Source organism: Cyprinodon variegatus, unplaced genomic scaffold (assembly GCF_000732505.1).
Source record: "Cyprinodon variegatus isolate N-32 unplaced genomic scaffold, C_variegatus-1.0 Scaffold78, whole genome shotgun sequence".
Classification (NCBI taxonomy): domain Eukaryota; kingdom Metazoa; phylum Chordata; class Actinopteri; order Cyprinodontiformes; family Cyprinodontidae; genus Cyprinodon; species Cyprinodon variegatus.
In genome coordinates this window covers 792,259-796,135 of record NW_015150531.1, presented here as the reverse complement: position 1 = coordinate 796,135, position 3,877 = coordinate 792,259, and the positions used below count along the sequence as shown (strand labels likewise).

General features: G+C 30.3%; 1 protein-coding gene across 1 annotated transcript in view; it reads left to right on the top strand.

Moving 5' to 3' along the window:
- Positions 1-617: 617 nt before the first annotated feature.
- Positions 618-3,877, top strand: part of LOC107083589 (salivary glue protein Sgs-3-like) — a 7,551-nt gene continuing 4,291 nt past the window's right edge. The window contains exons 1-4 of the mRNA XM_015372940.1: positions 618-726; positions 2,294-2,337; positions 2,466-2,510; positions 3,799-3,855. Coding sequence (XP_015228426.1) covers positions 2,304-2,337; positions 2,466-2,510; positions 3,799-3,855 — 136 coding nt within the window. The 5' untranslated portion in view covers positions 618-726; positions 2,294-2,303. The remainder of the gene's footprint in view (positions 727-2,293; positions 2,338-2,465; positions 2,511-3,798; positions 3,856-3,877) is intronic.

Sequence of the window (3,877 nt, the reverse complement as noted above, 5' to 3'; positions counted from 1 at the left end):
AATATATATATAGATAGAGATAAAATAAAACCGTTTTAGCTAAAAATAATATCTAAAGGACCAAAATCCAAATGTTTAACTGTTATAATGTAATTTATTATTATTTATAGGTAGAAATGAGGTACCCATATGAGGGTAACTGTCTACGTTGTTTTACATTTCTGTGAGTAAGGCAAGAGACCGATACTAGCTTTGCATTTGATTACAACATCTTAAGTCTGGTGATATAAAAACTTTTTACAGAATTAGTAAAATGCAAACAATTAGAAAACCTTAACAGCTTAATGTCTACAGCCTCCTCACAGCTGTACAGTTATGGTTAGAAAAATGACACACTACTTATACAAGGTAACTATATATATATATATATATATATATATATATATATATATTATATAAGATTGCTCATCTAATTTAAATACTACCCGTTTGTGTCACTCAGATATTATAGATGTTTATTGGATTACTCATCTCACTGCTTTGGCCTTTTTCGTTGCACCCCATTCCTTCTACCTCCCGCCTCTTTTTGGATGGTTGCTGGAGATGAAACAAGTTCAGCTTGTATGTTTAGACAAAGAAAGAATTTGGTGCCTCCTTTAAAAAGCCTTGGCCACTGATAACTTCTTATTTTCATCACCTCACCTGAGGAAGAAAGGTGTTCATCACCTACTCATTCCAAGCTGTATTGACCGTAAGGAGCCTACTGGATAGTTGGTCTGAACTAAGGTAGGAAAATAATATATATGAAATTGTGTGTCTTAAATTTGAAATGTAAAACATCAAAGGTAAAAGGTTACTACTGATATGACTGAAGAATGAAATAACTTTTCATATTCTTGAAATGTTTATTATCTAGAATTAAGCCTAAACTTGGTTGGGTACTTTACAATTTCATTTTAAAACATTTTAATTTCTTCAATACACACTTTTTTGTGCTATGTTAAATTAATTTGATTTGGGTTTTTTTACTAGTACTTCAAATTAGATAATTTCATAAATTATATATAAAAAAGAAAAACTAAGGAAGAGGAATGCTATGTACAGTTGTGCTTGAAAGTTACATACCCTTCCATTTCCATAAATGGAAATTGACAATAGAAATAATAAATAAAAATAATACAAATATTATGCCATTGATTTTGAATATTTATATATACATACATATGTATATATTAATACAAAAAACGAGTAAACAAACCTGATAGAGCACCTGAAATAAAATTTTGTTGAGCAACACAATAATCTGCATATTTCAAAAACCATAAACCAATCAAAGATGATGATGGTTTTGAGTTGAGAGGGTATTAAAGGGCTACATTTGAGCCATTTTTTTTTTTTTTTTTTATAACATGGAAGTGCATTCCAAAAAACAGCAGTGACTTCTTTTGTTTGCTTTTATCTGCATGTTTTGTTAGAAAGTAAAACTAAATGATAGTATCTACATATAAACCAATGCAAAAAAACCCAAAACATTTAATTTCTTTATTTCAGAAATGTAAAGAGTCTTTATGCATTTATCAACTATTTAATTATTAAAATGTACATGAAAAAAAAATCTGAGTTAGAGTCCAGACCAAAGGCTGATGATTTACTTTTTTAACATATACATCTAATGTGTACTTTAAGTAAATCATTTATTTATACTCCATGCTATTGGTAAAAATAAAATCTTTTTTAAATAATATAAAATTAAATATTTTTTTAAATCATGTAAGTATTTTATATGTGAAAAAAGGATCCTGTCACTTATTTGCAGTTATAAAGCAATGTTGTTTAAAGAACAGTGCTTATCTGTACAGACTAATAATGGTTTGCTCAGTTTCTAAGATTGATAAGGATTCTATTTGTTCAAGATGTTTGTCCTGTGGAAAAAGTGGCTAGAGCAGTAGAAGGAATCTTAAACTGCACCTGCAGATCTGATACTGCTTTGCCATGTAGATAAAAAGTTTCACAAACTCTGGAATGTTGAAGAACCCGGTTTGTCCACCTTGCTCTAGCAAGGTAAATCTATCTGCTGTAAGATAATAAACTAGTTCCTTCTAGAGTTTCAATAAGGACCTATAATTAGTGTATCCAGATAAACTGAACAAAGAGGACTTTTGTTTTTCTTGTAAAAACATTTTTTCATAACGGTAAATACACTAAATACAAACTTCTTTAGGATGCTGAATTTTGGTTTAAAAAGTATACACATTTCAGAGTAAACATTTGTAATATCCAATAGTTAATTTAAAAAGGATTACAAAAAGCAAACAAAAATATAAAATTTTTTATTCTGAAATATTTTTCACAGAAAGCAGAGGATGGAGCTTTACATGTTTCTTCTCCTGTTAGCAGGTAACCGAAATATTGCAATTCATATTTGTATATGTATATGTGGGTGTAACAAAGCGAATGAGCAATGCCATAAGACAATTATAAGTTGAAGTTACACTGAAATAACCAAGTATCCCCTTTCTCTACAGGACTAATAGGAACAGGAACTGCACAGGCCTCAACTACCACAACAGGTAATACATTCAGAGGTTCCATTACTAACATCTATTAAATTCAGTATTACTTAACTTCCAAAGTTAAAATGTATTGGAAAATGGCAGCAGTTTCACAAGAATGGGTTCATGTGTGTGGTAAAATATAAAACGTTAAAGTTACAGTCACTTGCTTAGAAAAGGAAAAAATTGTGTGGTTCTTTAAACAAACTGAAGTGTAAATGAATACAATTTCTAATTTAAGACGTTAATTAAATGTATAGGTCTAATTGAGCAGCATGCTGTTTAAAAAGATCCCCATGGTGTTAGTCATCAAAGCATGTGACTGAAAATCCACCGAGTGACAGAGTAACAGTGCAGTACATAACAACTACCACTAGAGGGAAGACCTGATATAGGAAAACTAAAAGTGTAGCTCTAGATCAGGGGTCTGCAACCTGCGGCTCCAGAGCCACATATGGCTCTTTGGACCCTCTTCAGTGGCTCTTAATAGTGGCTAAAATGTATATAAAGAGCTAAATAATTTACTTTAATATATACCGGTATCAATAGCTTTAGTGTTTTTTATAAGTGGGAAAAGAATGAGATTAAAAGAACCAGAAATATGTTTTAAGAGACATTTTTCTATGAATTAGCTTGAAAATTATATGTTTTAACATTAAAAATACATGATTTGTTGATTGTTTGAGATGGCAACAACTAATTTCCTATACAAGATTAAAAAAATAAGGTTTTCTAGAAAAAGTCATGTTACATTTTGCGGCTCTAAACAACTTTTACTTGGTCGGACTCTGGGCAAAACGGCTCTTTGGATATGAAAGGTTGCAGACCCCTGCTCTAGATAGTCATAGGAATGGGAGATGAATCAACTCAACTTTAAGATCGAGGAGAAGAAAACAAATTTTTTTTTTACCAATATGTGTGTCTTTTGATAACAGTTGATTCTGTGAATAAAGTCATTTTAAATTAACATAAATAATATTTTAAAGTAGTGAAAATGCATCAAATACACATAACAAACACTATATGAAAACAAAGCCTTTTTATTAAATGTTAGCCAAAATTATTAGATGTTTATATCATCCTTTTTAAAATGGAGGTGACTAACAAATAAAACTAAGTCTGCCTCAAACAAAGCTAATTGTTGCTATAAGTTAAAATAGCAAAGATTTATTTCATCACAACAATATATTTTACAAGGTGGATAGACCTGAGCAAAAAACTCAACATTAAATTATACTCATATCACAAAGGAAACATTAGTAAATTAGTAATATAATTCTATTTTCCTTACTCACTGTTGGAACAGGATCAACATCTGGTGGAACCACAGCAATGCAGACTTCCACCCAGCCAGAAACTACTGGTAAGATTTTACTGCTGCTATA